The following is a 24,297-nucleotide window of genomic DNA, read 5'->3' as shown; positions in this document are numbered from 1 at the left end:
AAGCAATTCTCCTGCCTCAGCTTCCCGAGTAGCTGGGATTACAGGCTTGCACTACCACGCCCAGCTAATTTTGCATTTTCAGTAGAGACGGAGTTTCTCCATGTTGGTCAGGCTGGTCTCGAACTCTTGGCCTCAGGTGATCCACCCACCTCAGCCTCCCAAAGTGCTGGGATTACAAGTGTGAGCCACCTTGCCCAGCTAAGTCTCTTATTTCTTATATGATTCTTACAATATAGCCAGATAATACAGTTCATAGAACTTAGATTCTTAAACATTTTGACTTTAAAGTTAAGACTTTCTTTGTGACCTAGTACCTGGGGCAGGAGTGAGGTAAGGTAGTATTTGAGATTTGAACAGCATATGATTGGAGTTTTAAACAAAATGATGTTTAATAACCAAACTGATCTTGACATTAAATCTCCCCAAGATTTCATTAAGTGTCAGAAAAGGGATATTTTACAGAGCCCAGGTAAAAGCAACGACAGGAAAAAAGAAAATGTCTTCCCACTTTCATTGTCCAGGGAAGCAAGACTGCTCAATAAACCAATTATAGGTCCTTAATTCATGCTTGCTGAAAATAATCTCTAGTATAAATCTTTTATCTTCTATCGGATACAAGCAGGGCTAGGCTTAGACAAAATTAGAAAGTGGAAAAGTTTGTTTTTACTATCTTCTTATCTCTGTTTCCAATTTCTGGCATTTTCTTCTGCCTGCTTTTCTGCCCAGTCTTTGCTGAGAAGCCATCACTCCACATGCTTGTGGCTGACCAACTGGGAATCCTTAACAGAGCCTGGCACTCCACCCACACCGCCCTGGGTGTACCCCAGAGCCAGGCACAGATATCCCCTACTGTCCCTCCGTTCATATCAGCAAGCCCTTGCTACTCTTACAGAGCACATCTCTCGTAGGGTTCAGGGAAATACTCTGGCTTAATGAAGTCCCGGGCTGTAAATAACATTCGTAGAAACAGTCACAACTTGGAAGGACCACTGTAATGGCTAAGGAAGGACACTACACTGCACCCAAGGGTGTCTGTGGCTCCCCTTAGTGGGCAAGGAAGCTGCCGTGTTTCCTCCTCTAGAGCAAGACCTGTCTCCTCACCCTTCTAGGGAGGGCCCTGGGCCTCTTATTCTAGATTCATCTCAGTCATCCCAATTAGCTTTCAGAGGGTCTATGATAAAAAAGAAACACAATCTACAATTCGAACAATTAAAAATTATACCAGTAATTGTGCCTGCAAGTTATCTTTTAATAAAATATGGAAGACTTTAACATTTTGACACTCAGTTTTTACAAAAATGAAATTGAAATGTACACCACTGTTTCATAGAGGATAATATTGTAAGAGAATTAGAATGGCTGAATCTGAACTTGGTTTCCATAGCTTCTCATATCCAGAAATTCCAAATAAATAAGCTCACACAACTGCAATCTAACGACTTTCTATCAGACCCAGAGGACAAAGAGACCCATCTTGCACTATTAAATGGTGAGGAAGAAAGTAAAAGAAGAAAACAAAAAAGGTATGATTTATCCAAGAGCCTGCATCTTCCCCAAATGACTTTACATGCAGAAACTCTTTTGCCTAGTTCTCCCCCATTTGAGAGGTCTTTTTCTTTAAAATCCCGATTCTGCTTTTATTCCCTGTTTAGTATAAATTCCTGGCTAAACACACTAGCTCTCAGAGAACCATGTCAAAGGTTACCAAAGTCAAAAAAGCTTTTCTTGTTTTCCAAAAGTCCTCTGAGGTCCTGAGAGGATGCATTTTTTGTTTGTTTGTTTGGCTGGTAAATAGGAAGTTCTACATTTTACTTTCCCCAACAAGGAAGCACGTATTTTCATATTGTCTTATTCTGTGGCTGAATGGAAGAAAAATCCTCATTTCTAAAGCTCTATGCCAACATGCCACTGAGCGGCAGCCCTGAGCTGTAATGTAGAAGAGAAGAATCAGGAAAAACTTGCAGAACAGAGCGGGAGGGATAGCAAAGCTCAGGAGATAACGTCATCAAAGATCAGCCACTTTCCACCGATAGAGCCAAAGTAAATGAAAGGAATCAGCAGGAAAAAAGGAGGTGGCATCATAAGTTTAAATGAAAATTTCCCAGGAAGCTTAGATAAAATTGGTAGAAAAGCATCTCTCCTTCTACTTTCATTATCACAAAGGCAACACGGTCCAGAGTGGAGCTGAATGTCACCCCTGTGCTAAGGGGCAGGCTTCTTCCTACTCAACCTTCCCTTTTCCACCAGGACTTCAACATAAAGTCCTAGAACTCACACTATCCTGCTCTGCAGTCTCCAGCCCTAGATTAACCCTGAAATCCCCTTCTCTGCTTCTGTATCTTAGTGGATTAGGGCGTCTAGAGGGAAGTACAATTATGGAAATGGTATCCTCACAAAGGCATACCTTCCGGTCTCACAAGAATACTCAGTTCAGCTTGTCAGTACTTCTTATCAGCGCCTCTCTCCCCACCCCTTCTCCTTCCCTCCCTCCTCCCTCTAGCTAGAACCTCACACCTTCAGTTCTGCCTGTCCTGTCAACAGGTCCCTTCTTGTCTCCACAGAGACCACTGAGCCCACAAGCCCTCCAATCTTCACTCTCCCATCCTACCCACATAAGCATCCTGCGGCTGTGCAGGTTTATCTTCATTTTCCCTCATTCTTACCTCCTGTCCCATCAATCACAAGAAACAAAACAGCTGCCCTCTTCTCCCCTGCACATGTCTCCCAGCATTTCACTGCATGCATCAATTTCTGTATCTACATAAACTTTTTGCCCCACCCGTACCCCCACCTCCAGAATGCTAATATGAGAAGACAGAGGACAGTCGAATTCTCTTAGCATAAAAATTCCTTTTGGTGATTTCTTAGAAAAATTCATGAATAAGCCCATTGAGGTTGAAGTGAGACCTTGACTGTGGGCTGATCACTAAGTTCTAGACAAGAAAAGTAATTCCTTGCTCTAGAGGAGGAGGAAGTTGGGGAAAGTGAAGGAGGAGCCGGCAGGATGGCAGAGGTCAGTGTGGTTGGATGTGTAACACCTCTCCAGAAGCACCTCCAAACTACCATAAAGTTCCTGAGAAATTGCTAATTCAATAGATTACCATTAACATGAGTGTGTTTATTGGTATAGAAGCTGGTGAGAAGGCTGACATTTGCACTGTGCTGCCACAAGATGGATCCGAGACCACAGGTGCAGATGTGGCAGTGGACACAAAGAGAAACACCAGGGAGCCAGCCTCGGAAGTTTAGGGAAACCACGAAAGGAACCTTGGACTGTCTGTGGCTTTGGACCCAGTTTACAAAGATGGACAAACATCTCACAGAGGCGGGGAGGCGCCAACCGACATTGGCTAGCTCCAGCTTCTCCCATCCTCAACAAAAGCTTCACTATCCTGAGCTCCTTTTCACTTTCTCCTCCTCTCCCCGTCCAACTCTCTCAGAAGTGTGGTCTGCACTTGTGGTGGCAGCTCCAGCACCCCCCAATAATTTCTCAACCTTCTGCTGACTGTTCTCACCAAGGTCACCGATGATGTCCTCATGAGGAACGTTCTCAGTCCTTATGTCACAGGACAGCTCTTCTTCATTAGGCACCACTGAGAGCTTTCATCCTATCTCCCATCAGGTCTCTGACCTTCCAGTCACCTTCACCATGGGCTGCTCCTCTTTTTTCTGCTGCTTAAATGTTGGTGTTATGGAAGAAAGAGCTGCATGTCCAACAAGCATCCAAAAGGTTCTTATGTTCACCAAACTAGGGTTAACAAGCCTGTGAGCTGAATTTGACTACAATTGAGTCAAACTGAATGATGCTAACAGAATGTAAATGAAGGAAAGTAAAGGAACAAAGGAGGTGTTAAAAATGGCAGGGAAAATATAAAGGATTCTTAATATTCTTGAGAATATTAAGAATATTCTGAGAATAAAAGAAACAATCTGGGTATGTGGCTCACACCAGCAACCCCAGCACTTTAGGGGGCCGAGGCAGAAAAATTGCTTGAGCCCAGGAGTTCCAGACAAGCCTGGGCAACACAGCAAAATCCTGTCTCTACTAAAAATACAAAAAATTAGCTGGGCATGGTGGCGCATGTCTGTGGTCCCAGCAACCCGAAGGCTACTTGGGAGGCTGAGACAGAAAAATCGCTTGAATCCCGTAGGTGGAGGTTGCAGTGAGCCAAGATTACACCACTGCACTCCAGCCTGGGCCAGGTACAAAAGTCAAATTGCAATACATAAAGAAAGGATGGCCAGGCACAGTGGCTCACACCTGTAATCCCAGCACCTTGGGAGGCTGAGGTGGGTGGATCACCTGAGGTCAGGAGTTCGAGACCAGCCTGGCCAACATGGTGAAACCCCGTCACTATTTCCGTAATGAAAAAATTATTTAAACCAAGAGAAAGGATGACATTGTGAGAAAAGATGCAGGTGTTCAAAGATAGGAGGAAGTAATGTTATAAAACCTGAAACTGTATTTGTGTAGTTTAATAGAACATAAAATAGTTCCTTGACAGGAAAAAAATAGGAAGCACTGTGCTACATGGATCCAACTTGAAATGTGTTCACGCAGCCATTTGTCATAATCTGTCTGGGCAAGTGAAATACAAATGATGTTCTTCATGTTACCTGCAGCAGGCTTCACAGCAAAAGGCATTCAGATTATGTATGTTCCCACTACATTCTAACAGGAAAATCAATCCATTCACTAGATGGGGTTAGCAATAAAACACACTAGAGCATTCCGAAACACACTATTCACCTTGTTTGTTGGGCCAGATTGTCTTTCTTTGTAGACATATGACCCTTCTTTGAAAAGCTTTGTCCTCATTTGCTTTTATTCATGTGGCTAAGTGCCAGAGTTTCACTATAATCCTACGTAGTCCAACACAGAATTCAGAGAAAAATATTCCGTCCCGGACTCCGTTCAAGAAAATGAATCAGAATTACTGGCAGGAGAACTGAAATACAACATTGTTACACCCATTCTATAGCCCCACATTGTCCAGTATTGTTATAACTACATGGGGCTGTTTAAATACAAATTAATTAAAACTTTGATTTTTCCATTATACTAGTCGCCACTCAAGTGCTCAGTTGCCACGTGTGGTTAGTGGCTACTTCACTGGACAGTCAAATAAAAAGTATTTTCGTCATTGCGGAAAACTGTTGGACAGCATGGACACACACACGCATGGCAGTCGTTAGTCAAGGACCATCAGAATAGCATTAACGTAAAATGGCTATGTCAGTGCAGGAACCATATACCAAACTTTAACTTCCATGTGCTAGCTTTAATTTCTGTGTCAGGTTGTCTTATTGTCTCATTAAGCTAACCTGTATGAAGATCATTTTTCCTCCCAGGGATATGTTAGTCATGAGTCATTCGACTGAGTTACTAAGGAAAGCTGTAGCATCTCCTTGTACACAAAATAATTTGGATACTGCCCCTCTTAGATACTGGTAAGTAGAGTTATGAATTCTGCAAACTTCTTACATTTATTTTACTCAAATAGAAAGATGTATAGATTTAGCAAAACTCAGTCTATGTGGACAGCGCTAGCTTGTTAGCACTTCCTATATCCTTATATGTTAGGTCCCAAATGGGTTATTTACTGGGTAAGTCACTTACCTTCCCAGAGACTCAGTTTCTTTGACTATAAAAAGGGAATTATGACATCAATGTCACAGATTTGTTATAAAGATTAAATATGGTATTGTATAGTGAAGTGTAGCCTTCATAAAAGTGGGCAAGAAATAATTAACCAGTAACAACAGTGGCCAGTCAGGTGGAGGGTTAAAGATTCCATTGATTTCTGTACCTCAATCTAGGAATGGCTTGCCAGCAAAGAGCCAGAGGCTTGCAGAAAATTCCTCCTCTTGCCACAAAGAGTGTAGAGCAGAAACCCAATTCACAAATAACCACTGGTGGAATGGATTTTCTGAGATACGATTCCGTGATTTTCAAAAGCTGCCAGTGAAGAGACATTTGTACACCTGTGTTCCTAATAGCTCTATTCACAGTAGCCAAAAGGTATAAACCACCCAAATGTCTACTGACAGAGGAATGAACAAAATATAATATATACAATGGATTACTCAACCTTAAAAAGAGGAATGAACAAAATATATACAATGGAGTCTTATTCAACCTTAAAAATGCATATCAACGTGCAGCAAGCATACTGATACTTGCTGCAACATGGATGAATGTTGAAGGCATTATGCCAAGTGCAATAAGCCGGCTGCAGAAGGGCAAACCCTGTACGACTCCATTTATGTGAGCCACCTCAAGGAGTCAGATTCACAGCTATAGGAAGTAGAATGGTATCGCCAGAATGGTTGTGGGCATGAGAGAATGGGGACTTGTTTGGACTGTGTGTTTTACCTGGAGATGTATTACCATAAAGGTGGCAGCCTACATTTTAGGGAAAGACTTCTTTTTCAGGTGGAGGGGGCACTAACAGATTTTAGCTGTGCACAGCAGGGCCCAGAATCCTGCTCCAATGGTAATATAAAAACCTCCTCTCATTGTGGATGGAACACTGGTGAGCAATGTCACATTGGAGCCTGAGGCAAAATGACAGATATGTACCCCCATATACACATACAAAATAGCCTCCATTGTATTTTGAACCCAATAGAAAAAAGTAATACAATTTCTACAATTTAAAAATATGACTAAATAGGCCAGGCATAGCGGCTCATGCCTGTAATTCCAGCACTTTGGAAGGCCAAGGTGGGTGGATGATGAGGTGAGGAGATTGAGACCATCCTGGCTAACATGGTGAACCCCGTTTTACTAAAAAATATATATATATAGTCAGGTGTGGTGGCACGTATCTGTAGTCCTAGCTGCTTGGGAGGCCGAGGCAGGACAATCACTGGAACCCGGGAGCCGGAGGTTGCAGTGAGCCAAGATCACACCACTACACTCCAGCCTGGTGACAGAGAGAGATTCCATCTCAAAAAAATAAAATAAAATAAAAAATATGACTAAGTATAAAGCACCGTATTGCCCAATCTGTTCACACAGCAGCATCACCCCTTATAAACCCGCCTAGCCTTGTGGGCCCAGGAACCTTGAGCTAATCGACAACTATGCTTTATTGCACGAAAATGCAGAGTTGGAAAACAAACAGCCTGTTAAATGATTGCTATTTTGTTAATCATGGATTTTTGCATTAATTTTAAGTTTTAAAATGTTGCACTAACATATTCTTGCTCTTAATTATTGCATTTTTTGGTGCTCTGTTAAAACTTGTGGCCTCACGTATCATTGCCTTACCCTCATCCCTAGAGATGATCATGAGCTTAACACCAATTCTCCTGTGATGAGAGCTAGAAGACACAAGGGTGGAGCTACGGAGAAGGTCAAGGGAACTGTGTTTGTGCAAGTGGGAGGCAGACCCAGTGCTGTGGTCTGAATGTCCACCAAAATTCTTATGTTGAAACCTAACTACCAAGGTGATAGTATGAGGAAGTGGGGCTTTTGGAAGATGGTTAGGTCCTTAGGGCTGAATTATTGTGAGTGGAATTAATATCCTTCTTACAAGGGACCCCAGAGGGCCGCCTTCTCCCTTCTGTCATGGGAGGTCACAGCAAGATGATGGATGGCTACAAACCAGGAAGCAGGCCCTCACTAGACCCCGAATTCATCCGTGCCTTGATCTTGGGCTTCTCAGCCTCCAGCACTGTGAGATGTAAATGTTGTTTATAAGCCACCCACCTTCTGCTATTTTTGTTCTAGCAGCTGAAAAGAAAACGAACACAGCCAGCAACTTGGAGACACTGGTGGGAGGAGAAGGTGGGTCGAAGGATGGCAGGGATCGCCCTGTGGAAAGGCCGTGACCAAAAGGTTTCTGGAGCCATGGCATCTGAGGACGACTGAGGCACGGGCTTTGCTTTCTGTATTGCAGTCTTTGACTTTATTTTCAAGCCTTCAGTAAACTTTCTTAAATGCTACAGTGATTCTTGGGAGAATGAAGCGCAAAACCAGAAACCACAGGAGGGACAGATTAGCCTGGAGAAAGGTGAAATAGCAGGGAAAACAGTGACTTCACCGAACAGATATTATGTGAGAAAAAGGAGAGCAAGATCTTATTACTCAAGTCACATACAAGAATTGCATACCCCCTTGCCACCTATTAAAACTGGAAGTCCTACAGGCCCCACACTTGTGCACAGATTGCAAGAGCTGGAAGTGATGTACACCACACCCTGTGGTCATTAGGTAGCTAAGTCAACTCAGGCGTGAAATGAAGGCAGAGACAGGCCCGACAGACAGAAAAGTTACGGGGATTTATGAAATCAGACAAAATAGCTGGTATCTGGAATGATATTCTAAATGAAAAAAACACATGGGATTTGAGAAGTAGAAACAGGGCAACTTCAGAAACACCAAACACTAGATTGATGTGAATTGGAGCCTATTTACAGTTCTTCGGTTTCCACAGGCCAGCACAGGAAGAGCAGCTGAAAGACTGGATGCCTTTACCACAAATTGAGGTTTCATATTAAATAAGACACACAAAAAAGTCAAATATTAATTTTTATTGACATTTAAGTATTTCTGAGCTGAAGAAAATCTGTATTAGACTATCTGTGTTAGACAATCTACATTAGACAAATTGTACCTACTGTACCTGAAAGAAGGTCATCATGGGCAGACCTTGGAAGGTGGAGCACACATGGCATGACCTAACTTCACTTACAGGAATTTCCTAAGCTCAAAGATACTAAGTGGAAGTTAAAGATTGCTATAAACAAGAGATGCTGGGAGCAGTGGAGAGCTGAGCAGAACAATGTGAAGCGAAAAGTAGTATCTTCAAGAATGTGTGTGTCTCTCACTCTTGTGAGAGACTTGCTGTCTCTCAGAATGGGGTCCCAGATTTGGGACTCTGAATATTAAACTGAAAAACGGCAACTGATACTAGAAAATTCAAAAGAAGAATGATCATTTTAGGACAGACTCACCTACAGTATGTAATAGGACAAACAGACAACACAGATCCTGGAAACCCAACAAAAAGTCAGGAGCCAGGTCCCTGAACAGAGCAAGGCCCAAAACAGATGATTTGCCTGCACTAGATTTGGCTTGAAATGCTTCCCCTCTCCATGTATATTGCATAGGTACTGATACGGAAATCACACACTACAACTTGGCTGCACCTAATAGAGAAAAAGGGGGATTTATCGCTGGAATGACACTGTAAGTTGTGACATACACATTCATGCTTAAGTGTTTAGCAAATTTTACTTAGTTCTTACATTATATGTTTTCACTTACTGTCAATGAATGTCAACAAAATAAAATGCGTAACATTCTGAATTAAAGAGCCCCTCTGGAGAATGCTAAAAAGATATACGCAGCTGACAGCAATCCAAATTCTAATGGTTGGATTAACCTAGAATAAGCAGGCTAATTAAGCAGTGTATCTGACTTAAGTGCTATCTATTTGGATCAGAATCATCTGGGATGCTTGTTGGAAACACCGTTCTCCAGGACCTACCCCAGACCCACCAAATCTGGGTTTAGACATCCGCCTGTCAGCAGCTTCCCCAGGTAGTCACTGAATTAAATCATTCAGATCTGAGATTTTTACCCTTCTACAAGGGGCGAGGTAGCCTCCAGCCTGGCTCCTACCCTAGGGGCTCCATCGGCTGCACAGCTGGCCTTTGAGGACCAGATGACACCTGCCTACTTGAGCCAAGCCCAGGATTTTTTTTGAAGAGGTGGAAGATAGTGGGCTGCCACCAGCCCTGTGGCATGGCCACATGGAGACCCCGAGACCTCCGTTCTTCAGATTTTAACCTGGCACCCCAAGGAAAGCCACAGGCAAAGTCCTAGGGAAATTCCCCGTCCCACCCTGCTATCTTACAAGCACGAAACTCCCTCTGAGATGCCACATACCCCTACAGGTGTTATAACTGGAATTCTGGGAGACACAAAGAACTGCTTAAAATGTTGGGAAACCAGCCACCCTGTGGGATTTGTTCTTTAGCATGGACGCAAAAGAAGCCATCTAATGAACCGCTCTCAGGAAGAATTTTCCTATGTTCTTAAGAACTACTGGCTTGCACCCCAAACATATGACTCTTCATGTTGAATGCTTTTCTTTTAAAGGAAATCATTTAACTCTTTAGTTAAAAGTAAATAACATGCTCGTCAGACATGGTGGCTCACCCTTGTAATCCCAGCTTTTTGGGAGGCTGAGGTGAGAGGATTGCTTGAGCCCAGGAGTTCGAGAGCAGTCTGGCCAACATGGCGAAATTCTGTGTCTACTGAAAATGCAAAAGTTAGCTGGACATTGTGGCACGTGCCTGTAGTCCTAGCTACTCGGGAGGCTGGGGCAGGAAAATTGCTTGAACCCAGAGGCGGAGGTTGCGGTGAGCCAAGACCGTGTCACTGCACTCCAGTCTGGACGACAGAGCAAAACCCTATCTCATAAATAAATGCAACGCCAATGTCAGGGTTTTGGCTTTGGCAAATGTTCCGTGGTCATGTAATAGGTCAACAATGAGGGAAACTGGGTAAGAGGTGTATGGGAACTCTCTGAACGCGCTTTGCAATTTTAAAACATTTCAGATAATTCCAAACAAAACGCTTATTAAATATAAAGAAACAAATGAGAATGACCTGTGGTTGCCTGCAGGTCTCCCGGGGGTTTGTTTCCGATGCCACCTCTGCTTCAGGCTCGGGCCTCTCACGCGGAAGCTCAGCCACCAAGAGCTGGAGATTCTCTCGCAGCGGCCTCGCTCGGGATGGGGTTTTGGCCCTGGCTGTTTTACGCAGCCTCTGCGTAATTGGTGGTGCTTCACGTCCACGTGCTGGCTCTAGCCCCTGCCCCGCACGCAGCTCTTCTCCTGGGAAACGGTTTCCATCTGGTTAAGACTCTAAGATTGAAATCATGTGGCGCTGATCTGCCTACATCTAAGATTTGGCTTGAAATGTATTTCCTCTCTATTTATATTCTTTGCATATACGTCTACCATAAGAGCCACACAATATGAGGCACTGTGGGAGGAGGTGTTAAAGAAAGATCTTAGGCTTACCAACTTCGCTTGAAATACTTCATAAGAGCACAGTGTAATATTTTTTTGGCAAGTGGGTTTTTAAAATTGTTTTCCACCGTGCTTATTTTCAGAGGTAACAAGACGGGTACATTTTTTAAAAAATTTGAGCGTTGGACCTTTTCAAAACTCTCTGTTAAAAGAATATGAAGGAAGTAGGGGAAATGTTCTCTTTGTGAACGAACTCTAAATGGAGTGCATTGTGTGAGGCTAAAGGAAAACCTCATTTGGGTAAGATTCTAATTGTATTCCTCCATATCGTGCAAGAGAAGCTGACGACCTATATTTTACTGCTCAAAAAAGAAAATACAAGGCTCAACTTGTTTCTGATGCAGAACTCAGGAGCTAAAAGAGCAAGTGGAATGAAATGTTTCCTTTTTTAGTTTCTTCTCTTTAGAAACCGTTAACCCGTTGTTTATTTGGAAACAGCTTATGTGGCATGCAGAATATATGAACACAAAAACTGAACATTTATTTATCCAGTTTATTAAACATGCTGTGACTGCTTCAAGTTGTGTGAGGCACAACCTGTGTCAATGCAAAATTCAATATAGGATTCTGACATATGTTAATAGAGCTTTGGTATAAGGCAGTGGATCCTCCTTTTTTTATACTTTAAGTTCTGATATATATGTGCAGAACGTGCAGGTTTGTTACATATGTATACACGTGCCATGGTGGTTTGCTGCACCCATCAACTCGTCATCTACCTTAGGTATTTCTCCTAATGCTATCCCTCCCCCAGCCCCCACCCCTTGACAAGCCCTGGAGTGCGATGTTCCCCTCCCTGTGTCCCTGTGTTCTCATCGTTCAACTCCCACTTACGAGTGAAAACAGGAGATGTTTGGTTTTCCATTCTTGTGTTAGTTTGCTGAGAATGATGGTTTCCAACTTCATCCATGTCCCTGCAAAGGACGTGAACTCATCCTTTTTTATGTCTACATAGTATTCCAAGGTGTATATGTGCCACATTTTCTTTATGCAGTCTATCATTGATGGACATTTGGGTTGCTTCCGAGTTTTTGCGATTGTGAAGAGTGGTGCAGTAAACAAACATGTGCATGTGTCTTTATAATAGAGTGATTTATAATCCTTTCAGTATATACCCAGTAACGGGATTGTTGGGTCAAATAGTATTTCTAGCTCTACATCCTTGAGGAATCATCACAATGTTGTCCGCAATGTTTGCAGTAATTTACACTCCCAGAAACACTGTAAAAGCATTCCTATTTCTCCACATCCTCTCCAGCATCTGTTGTTTCCTGACTGTTTAATGACTCATTCTAACTAGCATGAGATGGTATCTCACTGTGGTTTTGATTGTATTTCTCTAATGACCAGTGATGATGAGCTTTTTTCATATGTTTGTTGGCTGCATATATGTCTCCTTTTGAGAAGTGTCTGTTCATATCCTTCATCCAGTTTTTGCTGGTTTTTTTTTTTTTCTTGTAAATTTGTTTAAGCTCTTTGTAGATTCTGGATATTAGCCCTTTGTCAGATGGATAGATTGCAAAAATTTTCTCCCATTTTGTAGGTTGCCCGTTAAGTCTGATGACATTTTCTTCGGCTGTGCAGAGCTCTTTAGTTTAATTAGGTTCCATTTGTCAATTTTGGCTTTTGTTGTCATTGCTTTTGGTGTTTCAGTCATGAAGTCTTTGCCCATGCCTATGTCCTGAATAGTATTGCTTAGGTTTTCTTCTAGGATTTTTATGGTTTTAGGTCTTACATTAAAGTCTTTAATCCACTTGAGTTAATTTTTGTATAAGATGTAGGGAAGGGGTCCAGTTTCTGTTTTCTGCATATGGCTAGCCCTTTTTCCCAACATAATTTATTAAATAGGGAATCCTTTCCCCATTGCTTGTTTTTGTCAGGTTTGTCAAAGATCAGATGGTTGTAGATGTGTGGTGTTATTTCTGAGGTCTCTGTTCTGTTCCACTGGTGTATGTATCTGATTTGGTACCAGTACCATGCTGTTTTGGTTACTGTATCATCGTAGTATAGTTTGAAGTCAGGTAGCATGATACCTCCAGCTTTGTTCTATTTGCTTAGGATTGTCTTGGTTATACGGGCTCTTTTATAGTTCCATATGAAATTTAAAATAGCTTTCTTCTAATTCTGTGAAGAAAATCAATGGTAGCTTGTTGCGGATAGCATTGAATCTATAAATTACTTTGGGCAGTACGGCCATTTTCACTATATTGATTCTTCCTAACCATCAGCATGGAATGTTTTTCCACTTGTTTGTGTTGTCTCTTCTTTCCTTGAGCAGTGGTTTGTAGTTCTTTTTGAAGAGGTCCTTCACATCCCTTGTAAGTTGTATTCCTAGGTATTGAATTCTTTCTGTAGCAATTGTGAATGAGAGTTCACTCATGATTTGGCTCTCGGTTTGTCTATTACTGATGTATAGGAATGCTTGTGATTTCTACACACTGATTTTGTATCCTGAGGTTTTGCTGAAGTTGCTTATCAGCTTAAGGAGATTGTGGGCTGAGACGATGAAGTTTTCTGTATACAACCATGTCATCTGCAAACAGAGACAATGTGATTTCCTCTCTTCCTATTTGAATACCCTTTATTTCTTTCTCTTGCCTGTTTGCTGTGGCCAGAACTTCCAATACTGTGTTGAATAGGAGTGGTAAGAGAGGGCATCCTTGTCGTGTGCTGGTTTTCAAAGGGAATGCTTCCAGCTTTTGCCCATTCAGTATGATATTGGCTGTGGGTTTGTCATTAATAGTTCTTAATTTGAGATACGTTCCATCAATACCTAGTTTATTATGAGTTTTTAGCATGAAGGGGTGTTGAATTTTATTGAAGGCCTTTTCTGCATCTTTTGAGATAATCATGTGGTTTTTGTCATTCGTTCTGTTTATGTGATGTATTACATTTATGGATTTGCGTATGTTGAACCAGCCTTGCATCTTAGGGATGAAGCCGGCTTGATCGTGGTGGATAAGATTTTTGATAGGCTTCTGGGTTCAGTTTGCCAGCATTTTATTGAGGATTTTCACATTAATGTTCATCAGGGATATTGGCCTGAAATTTGATTTTTTTTGTTATGTCTCAAGGCAGTGGATCTTAACCAGGATTGATTTCATCTCCCCTTCTCCCCCATTTGGCAGTGTCTAAAGGCAATTACCATTGTCACAACTCTGATGGAAATGTTGCTACTGGCATCTAGTGGGCAGAGACCACGGATGCTGCTAAATATGCACAGAACAGTCCCCGCAACAACAAAGAATTATTACACCTGAAACGTCAGCAGTGCCAAGAGTGAGAAACTCTGAGTGTGATTAATGTAGTGCTCTCTGTGTGACACAAATCCGGTGCTCCTGCAGAGCAAAGCGGGAAAGATCGCATTCTGTTGGGATGATCAAAAATTTCAAAAATTCTTTAAGTGGGTTTTTCTGTGGTCCAGAATGCCTAATTTTTCCTTGAGTGTTAGAGGTCCTTTGGCATCCCTAAATATTTCTGCATGTCAGTCAATACATAGTCATTGAAAGGCCTTGCTTTCTTAGCCCAGTAACTCGACATCTCTGTATTTCGTGTTTTTTCCACTGAAAAGTGAGATTCGATTCAGAGGCCCAAGGTATCTCCTGGGTTTGAACATTTCTCACTGTTTAAAAAAAATTTTTTTATTTAATAGAGACAGGGGTTTCACCATGTTGCATAGCTGGCCTTAAACTCCTAGACCCAAGTCATCCTCCCACTTACAGCCTCCCAAAGTGTTGGGATTATAAGCATAAGCCACCACACCTGGGTGACAATTCTCATTTTAACTCTCTACCTGGTGGCCCTATGTATGCTAGATGCACCTGAGAGCAGTAATTTAACTTAAGCATACTCTGTATGGCAGATGTACTGGACAGCATAGCTTCACCTAAGACATGAGGGTTGCCATGTGGAGGCTGTGTGGAGGGAGGTGAGGCTGAGGGAAAGAGTGTTAGGGGAAAATGCTGTACAAACAGCATGCGTTTTTTAAGTGGTGGTGGTTCTTCTGTCCGACCCACTGCCACTGGACTGCCCTGTAAGTTCCCAAATGAACCCTCTGTTTCATCTGCTGGCTCCGGTCTCTTCTTCAGCCTTGTGAACCTGGTGCCGTCCCTATTGAAGTTGATAGGGGTCCCATAATCCATAAGATGGAATTCTCAGTCATTTGCGGGTAATGCTCTCCTTTGAGAATCTATCACCCCCTAATATGCATGTAACACAACATATTGCTTATAGTTTCAGGAGATCCGTAGGCCCCTGAAGCCCATTTCTGGCCCTTCTAAGAGAACGTGAACCCCAGATTAAACATTTCTGTTCCAGATGTTCCTGAGCAGCTACATTTTGCTGGGCCTACCTCATCCCTTGGAACCTGATCCAGCTGTGTTCCCGAAGCTACCAGACTCTCTCTTCCATGCCACATTAATCTGTTTTTTGTTTTTCTATCATGAAAGTATGTATTTTGCTACTGCTATTTTACCAGAATTCCTTTCGCTAATCTCATGGCTTTGCCCAAACCCAATTCACATAACAGATGCTCTGTCTCACCCATGAGGATGGGCTATAACTACTTCCTCCCAATCCTAGACAGTGTTTCTGATGTGTTTCCTTAAGCTCTGAGAGCCGCCAGTGAATGTGTCCCTGAAGCCCTAGGGAAGGAATCCCTGCTTTAAGGAGCTTATGAAAGACCATGAGGGAAGCCTTCTCTTAGCCCTCACTTACATGAGGATGCACAGAAAATACTGACACTCCCCAGGAAAGAGGTGCCAAGAACCCGTTTGCTACTGTGAACAGACTCTGGAGACCCTAGAGCTATACAGTTCAATAAGGTAGCCACTGCTCACACATGGCTCCCCAGCACCTAAAATGTGGCTACTTGGAACTGAGATGTGCTCTAAATACAAAATATCACTAGAGTTTGAATACATTTTATAACAAAGGAATATAAATATTTCATCAGTAATTTTCACATTAACTATGTGTTGAAATGATACTTTAGATACAACTGGGTTAAATAAAATGCACTATTAAATTTATCTTATGTCTTTTGCTTTTTTGCCTACTAGGAAATTTCATATTATAAATGTGGCTTGCATTTATGGACAGCATTGTATTTCTATTGGACAGTGCTGCCTTAGCATATTACTGAGGATCACTGGAGGGACACACCCCTCTGTGGGGACTTCTCTGTCTACTGAGTCTTTATGACCTGCTGAGGGGTTGTCACCCCATCCTGAAGAACCAGCCAGGATATCCGGAAACCCTTAATTTAGGCAAAGACCCTAAAATCTGGAATATATAATACATTTAATTGTTCAATACTGTACATGGTCTCTTAGTGGAAATTACCAGTGCTTACACTGTGGACCATAAACCCTGAGTCAGAGGCCACTGAGATGTTGGTGACCAACCAGTAACACTGTAGGCACACATAAATACACTTTCATTGTTAGCCACAGTGGGCCCCAGGAATTCATTCTCAATGGCGGAATACATGTGCTGAGACTATGTAGATACCAAGGTTTTGCCTACTGGTTTTAGCATCCATTGATATTTCTTGGCTCAATTACTACTTTGATGGTTGCCAAATGGTGACTTCCTAATTCCAACATTCCTTCTATTTATTAGTTGGAATTCTACTGCAGGAGGAACCTTTTCTTCTCCCCATGTACTGATTTATATTAGTATGGACTTGTGCATTACTAGTTTATTCAATGGGATATAATTTGTTACTGTCATTATTTATTTTGAAACTCAAATTGTCCCAGATTTCACCAGTGAAAACCCCAGTAAAGCTAACTCACTCCCATATCCTTTTGACTTGACCCCATCATTCTGAAAGTACAAGATGTTCCAAGATCATCTTGTATTTTCCCTGTAACTGTCTTGGGATCAGCCATTCTCTAGGAAGCCCTGGTTCATTTTAGTAGAGTGTGGTATTTAAATACCTATATCTGGGCACTGGGTGTGCTCATGGCTATTGGAGTGTTGATGCTGCTCATAGGCCCTTTCGGTGGACAGAGATGAGGAATATATGTATGTATCTACATATAGAGTCAGCCCTATCTGTGGGGCATTGGTTCCAGGACCCACCCACAGATACCAAAACTTGTGGATTCTGAGATTTCTTATATAAAATGGTACAGTATTTGCATATAACCTGCATATAACCTACACACATCCTCCTGTATACCCTAGATTACTTATAATACTTACTATGGGCTGGGCATGGTGCCTCACACCTGTAATCTCAGCACTTTTGGAGGCCAAGGTGGATGGATCACAAAGTCAGGACATTGAGACCATCCTGGCCAATGTGGTGAAACCCTGTCTCTACTGAAATACAAAAAATTAGCCAGGTGTGGTGGTGCACGCCTGAGGTCCCAGCTACTCGGGAAGCTGAATCTCTTGAACCCAGAAGGCAGAGATCTCAGTGAGCTGAGATCTTGCCACTGCACTACAGCCTGGTGACAGAGCGAAACTCCATCTCACAAAACAACAACACCACCTAATATGGTGTGATAAGGTTTGGTTCTATGTCCTCATCAAATCTCATGTCAAATTGTAATCCTCACTTGATCATGGGGGTGATCCTTTGTGAATGGCTTGGCACAAGCCCCTCAGTGCTGTTCCCATGATAGTGACTAAGTGAAGTATCATGAGATCTGTTTGTTTAAAGTGTGTAGTGTGTACTTCCCTCACTGTCTCTTCCTCCTATTCTGGTCACGTGAAGCATTTCCTCTTCCTTTGCCTTCCACCATGATTGTAAGTTTCCTGAGGTCTCCCAAAAGCTGATGTCACCATGCCTGTGCAGAACCATGACCTTATGGAATCGGGACCCAGTTAAACCTCTTTTCATTATAGATTACCTGGTCTCAAGTATTTCCTTATAGCAGTGTGAGAACAAACTAGTACACAGTGTGAATGCTTTGTAAATAGTTGTAAGTTATACTGTACTGTTTGGGGAATAATGACAAAGAAAAGAATCTGTATGTATTCAGTGCAGTTGCAAACATCCATTTCTTCAAAATATCTTTGATCCACAGACACAGAACCCATGGATGTAGAGGGCTAGACTATATACATACATATATATTGACATCTTTATTTCTATATCTACATATACAAATATATTTTAAAATCATGAGTTTACACTGATACCTCTAGTTCGAATTTTTAACAACACAGGTTCATTCTAGTTTTCTCTCTTTTCATATTTATAATTTTCTTCTCTGGCAGTGAGAAATCAGGCTCTCATGATCCTCAGTACATTCACTTACTGGCTAATTTCCCTCCGCCCCATTGCCTATAAACAACTAATATCACATTGGTACTGCCACCACAATCCCTCAGTCTCACGTGGGTGAGGGTGACCTGCTCACCCCGTTTGGTTTCTGACATCCTGTGTGACTCCCTTGTTACTGCCCCCCATGTGGGTGCTCTTCTTACCCTTCTTTAGCTTGAAAACCCAATACTGGGTTGCTACTGCTATCCCCAAGCCCAGGCACAGATACCCTGCTCACTCCACTGGAGCTGCAATTCCTTATACTGGGCTGCTGCCACTCCTGCCCAGGACCTACCTCACTCTTCCCTTCTTAATGACTTTGAACTGAATTACTCAAGAAGGAAAGAAGGAAGGCACGAATCAATTAAAATATCTTTGAGACAATTTGGAACATAAGTAAACGTATTTATAGCTTTTTAGGACAGCTAAAACGTTCTTCACGATCTCACCTGGTCTACTTACGGTGGAGTGAGGTGAGTGCACTGGAATTCTGTGCTCTTAGTGTACAAGTATATGCTTTCAATTTACAAGAGGAAGCCTTCACTGAAAATTCCACTGTCAAGCAGAATATTCATTTTCACTGACACATGGCCTTGTAAAAAGAAAGCTCTGTTTATTGGAATCAGCACAATATATCATATCCAGGGTAAAGACTTTTTAAAAATGAAATTTCTTAAAATGATCTTTGAGTTCAAGTCATAGTAAGGAATTGACGAATCTTGCCAAGGAGGCCTATAATGTTATGGAAGAGAAGCTGGGTAGAAAGTATTTCTCTCTCAGAATGAATTGATACCTGTATCAACACCATGTCTAATAGAAAAACATTGTGAAAGACTCTCAAAGCACTACTGAAAAATGAAAAGCCTTATACAGTGAAAAAAATATTTGAAATAATAATTAGAAATAAAAGTACCAGCACATATAACTACTTCAAAATAATGTATATAACAATTTACAGTAATGGTGGCCCAGTCTACTTATGTGTAGACTGAGAAAGAAATGTAAATACATGTGTGTATGTACATCCTTCAAAATATATAGTGACTATTTTGACCCTGTGCTTCCTAAAGCTAAAAGATACAGCATTAAACATATAGATTTTTTTCTATCAAAGTGACATATAATCACTTAATAAATATGATACAGGAGAAAGAGGAAAATGCAATTATATATTGCATTTTTAAATTAAATTAAACCTCTGCCACCCAGGTTTAACTCTTTATCTGAGATTTTGGTATATTTCCTTTCAATCATGTTTGTTTTCAGAAATGGGATCATGCTATACATACTGTTAATGTTTTGAATTTTTTCACAATGACACATCACACTTTCCCATCACCTTGGATATTTGATACCATAATTTTAATGGCTATGTAGTATTTTGTTGTATAGACACGCACCAGAATTTATTTAACCAATTTTCTATTGTCAGTTATTTAAGTGGTTTCTAATTTTGGATATTACAAATAATGTGGGCTCTTCTTGGGTTATTTTATTTTATATTTCAGCCTGAGTGATGGAGACAGGGCCTTGCTCCATCACTCAGGCTGGAGTGCAGTGGTGTGATCTTGGCTCACTGCAACCTTCACCTCCCAGGCTCAAGCAATCCTCCTCTCTTAGCCTCCCAAGTAGTTGGGACTACAGGCGCATGCCGCCATCCCCAGATAAAATTTTTAAATATTTTTAGTAGAGAAAGGATTTCACCATGTGCCTAGGGTGGTCTCAAACTCTTGGGCTCAAGCAATCCACCCACCTTGGCCTCCAAAAGTGCTGGGATTACAGGCATGGGTCACCATGCCTGGTCAGAAATGATGATTTAATAAACAGCAGTATATAAATCTTTGCTTGCATCTCTGATTACTTCTTCAGAATAAACGATTAGTAGTAGAAATTGAGTTGCTGGAGCAAATAGTGTTGTGCAAAATTATGTTAACCAATCAATAGGATGCACAGAAGAGTAATATACTTTCCCAAAGTATGTGACAGTTATTGATAAATATAATTAATTTGAATTCTTAGTGTTTTGGTTGAATTACCTGCTTAACAATCTCTAGGAAAACTAAAGAACAAACTGTCTGCCAAGTCTCAGAGAAACAGGATTATTACTTTGATGCTGGTTCCAAGGACCTCCCTTAGCTTTCCTAGTAATAAAGTATTGTCTCATATTACACTGGCAGAGAAAACAGTAAAATATTTATTTTAGAATATGTGCTTTCTATCTGGCAGGGATTTGACATTTTAAAAGCTTTTCAAAATATTTCAGAACCATAAAATACAATAAGCTTTGAATTAAGAATTAATTATTCTTTTCTTTATCCCTACTGTTTGATCAATTTTTTAAAAGCCAAAGAAGTGATCCACAGAATACAATTAGCTATTAGTTTTGAATAATTTTAAAGTGTGTTGTTGCTTAGAAGGCAGCCTGGACCAGATGACTTTTTGAGATCCTTTGGAGCTCAGTCATTCCAACTTGTATATTCAATGAGCTTTAACTTGAACTTATCACCCATTGCTCAACCAGGACCTTTCCTCTTTACCACATACTTTCTTTATGCCTTAATTTTCCTTTTATATTCACAGAGGGTGTCTGACCCTTTATTTATGTAATTATGGAAATTTTTCCTCATGAACATTAATCTAACAATGAAGAAGACAAGACCAGAATGCCAAGTTCAGTAATGTTTATGCAGTCATGAGCATGCAACATTCTTAGAACATTTATTTTATTTTTTTATGACAGGGTCTCACTCTGTCATCCAGGCTGGAATGCAGTGGCACAATCCCAGCTCACTGCAAAACTGCATCCGCGGTTCAAGGGATCCTCCTAAATCAATCTCCTGAGGAGCTGGGATTATAGGCATGTGTCACCACACCTGACTAACTTTTCTATTTTTAGTAGAGCTGGGGTTTCACCATGTTGGCCAGGCTGGTCTCAAACTCCTGACCTCAAGCGATCCATCCACCTTGGACTCCCAAAGTGCTGGAATTCAAAATTAAGTCTTCGTATAAAATCTGATGTAATGTGGCTATACTTGAGAATAAAAGGAAATTTTCCAAATGCTAAAGACTTAAAGTGCAAGAGAAAGTCAGTGTTCTTTTTGCATACATAACTTTCTACAAGAAAGATAAAACTATCACAATATTATATATTATTTACCCTCTCGAGTTTATCAAACTACAGTTTTGTAATTTAACAAAATTCCTGTTTTCTATATGAGTACATTGCTCTAACATACTCTGTAAATGATTTATGTTTCATTTGTTTGGTTAGCTACTGCTGGTTGCTCTGTGTGTGTGTGTGTGTGTGTGTGTGTGTGTGTGTGTATGTATGCCTATGTGTTTGCGTGTGTGGGCACACGCGCAAAAGAAAAAGAGAGAGACCATGTTCAACACGATAATATTCACCTGCTGTTCACCTATTGGTTAACTCTCTGGTGTCCGTCTCCCATTTAACCTTTCCCAACAGTCTCCACTTTTACTGGAAATTTATTGTTACTCTACCCCCAACAATCCCATTATTTCAGGGATAAAACAAATGACAGTATCTTAAAACAAAAGAAAGTATCGTATTGCCCTTACTGTAGTGAGTAGATCAGTCCTGGGTCTGTGGTCTAAGTCAAGTGTGAATTTTAGGATTTTTGCTGACAATTCTGGAACATATGTTTCTTTCTTTCTGCACAGTGTGGGATGTGGATGTGAAGCTTGAACTGCTGTCCTCACTTTGCCACCATATAGGATGTTCACCTCAGAACGAAGCCAACACATTTTCTCTGATCATACAATACAAAAAAAAATTTTTTTTTTGAAGAATTACCGGGCGCTGTGACACACGCCTGTAATTTCAACACTTTGGGAGGCCAAAGCAGGCAGATCACTAAAGGCCAGGAGTTCAAGACAAGCCTGGCCAACATGGCAAAATCCTTCTCTACTAAAAATACAGAAAATTAGCCAGACGTGGTGGTGCATGCCTGCAGTGCCAGCTGCTCAGGAGGCTGAGCATGAGAATCACTTGAACCTGGGAGATGGAGGTTGTAGGGAGCCAAGATCAAACCACTGCACTCCAGTCTGGGTGACAGAGTGAGATCTTGTCTCAAAAAAAAAAAAAAAAGAGAATAAATTGGGCAGGTCCAGTGGCTCACACCTGTAATCCCAGCACTTTGGAAGGCTGAGGCAGGGAAGTCACCTGAGGTCAGGAGTTTGAGACCAGCCTGGTCAACATGGGAAAACCCTGTCTCTACTAAAAATAGAAAAATTATCCAGGCATGGTGGTACACACCTGTAATCCCAGCTACTCGGGAGGCTGAGGCAGGAGAATCGCTTGACCCCCAGAGGCGGAGGTTGCCTGGATGACAAAGCTAGACTCTGTCTCAAAAAAACAAAAAGAATAAATCCAACACATAAGAGGGAAAATTAAAGAGAAATTTAACGCTGATTGATCCATAACTAAAGGAATAAATTCCCTCTGTTTTATAAGGAAGTTTGAATTAAGCTTTTGGTTACTTGCCACTAAAAATAAAACCAGTGCAGGATCTCAGCTGTGGATATGGTCTTGGAAGCATGGAAGGAACCAAATGGTTCTGGCCTCCAGAAACAATGCCTTGTAAGAACTTCCTGGTTTAGGAAGAGACTAAGGGAGTGTATGAAAAGATGATATCTTTTAGTTTCATTCATTGTTCCTGATTTGTTGCTTAGTTGTTCTATCCATTATTGAGAGATATGTTTAAATTTCCAACAATGGTTGTGGATTTGTCTATTTCTGTCTTTAGTTCTGTCAGATATTTGCTTCACACATTTTGAAGCTCTGTTATTAGGCACATACACATTTATAACTGCTTCATTTTATTGATGTATTTGACCTTTATATTGGTATGAAGCATTGGTCTTTGTCTCTAGTAACACTTCTTGTATTGAAATCTATTTTTCCTAATACTAATAAAATCATTCCAGCTTTCTCCAGTTTTCCATGCTATCCTTTTACGTTTAATCTATGTGCATCTTTGCATTTAAAACACGTCTCTTGTAGACACCTTATAATGCGTTCTTGATTTTGTTTAATCCAGTCTTACAATAATCTCTGCCTTTTGGTTGTTTAGTACATTTTCATTTAATGCAGTAAAGGTCAGGCATGGTGGCTTATGCCTGCAATCCCAGCACACTGGGAGGCTGAGGCAGGCAGATCACTTGAATCCAGGAGTTTGAGACCAATATGGGCAACATGGTGAAACTCCATCTCTACTAGAAATACAAATATTAGCTGGGCAACATAGCATACGCCTGTAATCCTAGCTACCCAGAAGCTGAGATGGGAGAATCACCTGAGCCTGGCAAGCAGAGGTTGCAGTGAGCCAAGACCACATCACTGCACTCCAGCCTGAGCCACAGTGGGACCCTGTCTCACACACACACACAAAGAAACTAAACTAAAACAAACACTTATTGCTACAGAGAAAGTTAACACAGCAGATATTTTTATTCACTTCTTGCTTATTTCTGTAGCTATAACTGACTCTTGGTCTAATGCTAAGAACTAAAGTACTGTAATGTTTACCTAGTACTAGGTAATGATGTCATTCTATACACCCAATCCAGTAGGTCCAGATAAACCAGGCAGTCAGCAGATTTAAAGCAGACATGAAGATTCATGATGTGCACCGGGTACCTGGTTTGGGGTCTGCACGTGGCTACTGACGTGGCGGTTATGTGTGAATGCAGCAAGCTCTCTTCAAGAATGTTGGACTCCAAGCCCCAAATGGGCTTTCCTGAATGTGGAAATCAATCTTGTATACATCTCTACAGTTTGAAGCTGGAGAGAGGATTACACTCGTGTGATAATCTCAGAAAAGGGGAATTCAGGAACCTGCACATGATCTCTCTAGCCTTTGGCTAGGTGTATCTTTTTCCTGCTATTCCTGCACTGTATCTTTTTTAAGGATAAACTTCAGCCATCGGTTTAACTCCTGCTAAAT

At 41.3% G+C, this 24,297-nt stretch overlaps 1 protein-coding gene across 2 annotated transcripts in view; it reads right to left on the bottom strand.

Moving 5' to 3' along the window:
- Positions 1 to 24,297, bottom strand: part of SCGN (secretagogin, EF-hand calcium binding protein) — a 156,009-nt gene that overhangs the window by 66,226 nt on the left and 65,486 nt on the right. Inside the window, exon 11 of one of the 2 annotated variants that reach the window (XM_032268642.1) lies at positions 10,793 to 10,854. The exons of the other annotated variant lie outside the window; for it this stretch is intronic. Coding sequence (XP_032124533.1) covers positions 10,825 to 10,854 — 30 coding nt within the window. The 3' untranslated portion in view covers positions 10,793 to 10,824. Of the gene's footprint in view, positions 1 to 10,792; positions 10,855 to 24,297 lie in introns of those variants that run through there. 2 annotated transcript variants of the gene reach the window in all.

Source organism: Sapajus apella, unplaced genomic scaffold, assembly GCF_009761245.1.
Source record: "Sapajus apella isolate SASKATOON/1434 unplaced genomic scaffold, GSC_monkey_1.0 scaffold184, whole genome shotgun sequence".
NCBI classification, from domain to species: Eukaryota; Metazoa; Chordata; class Mammalia; order Primates; family Cebidae; genus Sapajus; species Sapajus apella.
This window is presented reverse-complemented; position numbering and strand designations above follow the sequence as displayed.